General features: G+C 48.6%; 2 protein-coding genes across 7 annotated transcripts in view; one reads left to right on the top strand and one right to left on the bottom strand.

Annotated features, from left to right (window-relative positions):
• Fam149b1 (family with sequence similarity 149 member B1) overlaps positions 1-1,538 on the bottom strand; it is a 47,372-nt gene extending 45,834 nt beyond the window's left edge. For 3 of the 6 annotated variants that reach the window (XM_026789539.1, XM_026789537.1, XM_026789541.1), the window contains exons 1-2: positions 1,334-1,538; positions 726-1,244 (exon numbers count right to left, since the gene is read on the bottom strand). Coding sequence is in view for 3 of the 6 variants with exons in the window: in XM_013353987.2 (XP_013209441.1) it covers positions 1,334-1,380 (47 nt within the window). In the remaining 3 variants the exon portion in view is untranslated. The remainder of the gene's footprint in view (positions 1-725; positions 1,245-1,333) is intronic. The other 3 variants (XM_013353987.2, XM_026789540.1, XM_013353988.2) reach the window with 1 other exon arrangement.
• A 57-nt stretch (positions 1,539-1,595) lies between these two features.
• Ecd (ecdysoneless cell cycle regulator) overlaps positions 1,596-1,974 on the top strand; it is a 23,884-nt gene continuing 23,505 nt past the window's right edge. Inside the window, exon 1 of the mRNA XM_026789542.1 lies at positions 1,596-1,973. The gene's annotated coding sequence lies outside the window, so the exon portion shown is untranslated. The remainder of the gene's footprint in view (position 1,974) is intronic.

Genomic DNA, 1,974 nt, shown 5'->3' with positions numbered 1-1,974 from the left:
AAAAAAAAGAATAGAACAAACAACAATTAAAATAATAAAATGAAGAACTAAGCTTGGCCCTTGGAAAAGTCCTCGTGTGGCTGTTTGACTGTCCAGTAGCTTGCATGCCCTGCATCTCCTCTTCGGTTCCTCTGACCTGCTAAAGGCTTGCCGTTCATCAGCACCCTAGGGGAGATCCTGACATGTTGGAGGTGCGTGTGTTTCCCTTTTTTTCTGCCCCAGAGAGTTAAATTTTGCCCATCCTGCTGGCCCCAGAGAATTAAGTTTTACTCCCTCAGATAGACAGATATTAAAGTCAACTGAGATCAACTCTGTGGATCTCCGTCAATCCCTGAAGCTGCCCGGCCTATGCCATCATTTTAGGGATGCTTGTAGGTATTACTTGTATATATTGACAGGACAGGAAGGCCCAGATTTCATAAATTGCCCAAAAACTACACAGCAAGAAAAGCGTCCATCCAAAATCTCAGGTGTGACTTTAAATTAGCATGCATAGCTAAAATTTAGTTAAGTGCATGGTTGCTGAAATTACTTAGGTCAGTGAGGTGGAACAATGGGATTTTGCTTTTTAAAAATTCGGACTCTATTTGCTTAAGATGTGGAACCTTTCTAATTTCGTCTGAGAAACAGAAACTAGTTATAGCCATCTTTCAGAATCGTTGAAAGAGTAAAGAAACTGAAGGTTCTTCTGAAATCGCAACATGCCAGGAAGGCATTATCGTTACCTGCCAAGTCACAACACTTTACTAAGCGTACAAAGCAGGTCTTTAAGCTACAAGTGCTTGCTTTTTAGTCCACAAACAAAACTGATCATTATTTGCCGGGGGTGGGAAGGCAGTGTGTGTGTAAAGTCTTGATAACAGGTTTTCGAATTGGACTGCCACTTGGTTTGTACTTCCCAGCTGCACCATCTTCTAGATACAATCTTTAGATCTGTTATCTTTAGCTGCAGGATGTGCCAAGTCGGTCTCCTGGTTTCGCTAATGCATTCAAGCAAACAGCTTTGCAAAGTGTTTGGAACTAGACACGTTCAACTTTATTGTAGCATTCAGCTTCAGTGGGGCCAGAAGCACTGTGGGAACATAAAGTGCTTCTGGATATCCATTCCCTCAATTCACGTAGTAAACAGCACAAAAAACAGTCTTAGGACAGCAAGGATGGCATACTCTCCGCTGGTGACCCAAGGACAAGAGACAGCTTCCACCAGGGTTGGGAGAAGAGAACACTATTTTCTCTCACGAGCCCTGGGAAAGGAAAAGAGAGAAGGACTGGCCAAGGAAGGGTCCCTAGAGCTCCCGCGGCCCAGGCAGGGCGGGCTGAGCCATCCACTCACAGCTCCACGCTCTGTGGCACGGCCTTCCGAGTGTATCTGGAGATCATCCTCCGTTTTCTCCTCCGCGGCCGGGGCGGGCAAGCCAGGGCGGGGGCCTCGGGGGCTGGCCCTCCCGCCAGCTCCGGCCCAGCCCCTTCCTGCCACCTACCGGCCCCGTCTCGCCCCGTCTCGCCCCGTCGCCTAGATTCCGGACCGCCACTTCCCAGAGTTCACACTCTAAAGTCTTCCGACCTGCCTCCTTCCTCTCAAGAGCGGAAGTGACGGACTAATACAGCACGGTGCAGAAACTGGCTCCGATGCGCATTAGTGGCAACATAGACTCACCTCTTCCAAGTTTCCAGCAGCGGCTCAGGGCCCAAGCGGAGGGGACCCAGCGTGGGCTGGACTTGAGCGATTGATGCTATCTTCTGACCAAGTGTCCTAGTGGAAGAGGCGGCCAAGGAAAGGTGCCAGAGCAGAGGCCCTCAGGGCCTCTAATCGTTACAGGAATTGCTTAGCCTTTGTCAGGTAGAAGATGGGAGTCTAGTTTGATCAAAGAATTCTAGACCGCCGCAAGTTTGTGCTCTTCGGTTGCTTCATTCTGTGCGCTCAGGTTTGTCATTTGTGTTGTGATCTTTAACCCGAATGATCTCAAATTCAAT

This window comes from Microtus ochrogaster, unplaced genomic scaffold, assembly GCF_000317375.1.
Source record: "Microtus ochrogaster isolate Prairie Vole_2 unplaced genomic scaffold, MicOch1.0 UNK21, whole genome shotgun sequence".
Classification (NCBI taxonomy): domain Eukaryota; kingdom Metazoa; phylum Chordata; class Mammalia; order Rodentia; family Cricetidae; genus Microtus; species Microtus ochrogaster.
The sequence above is the reverse complement of the archived record's forward strand: the minus strand, read 5'-3'. Positions and strand labels throughout refer to the sequence as shown.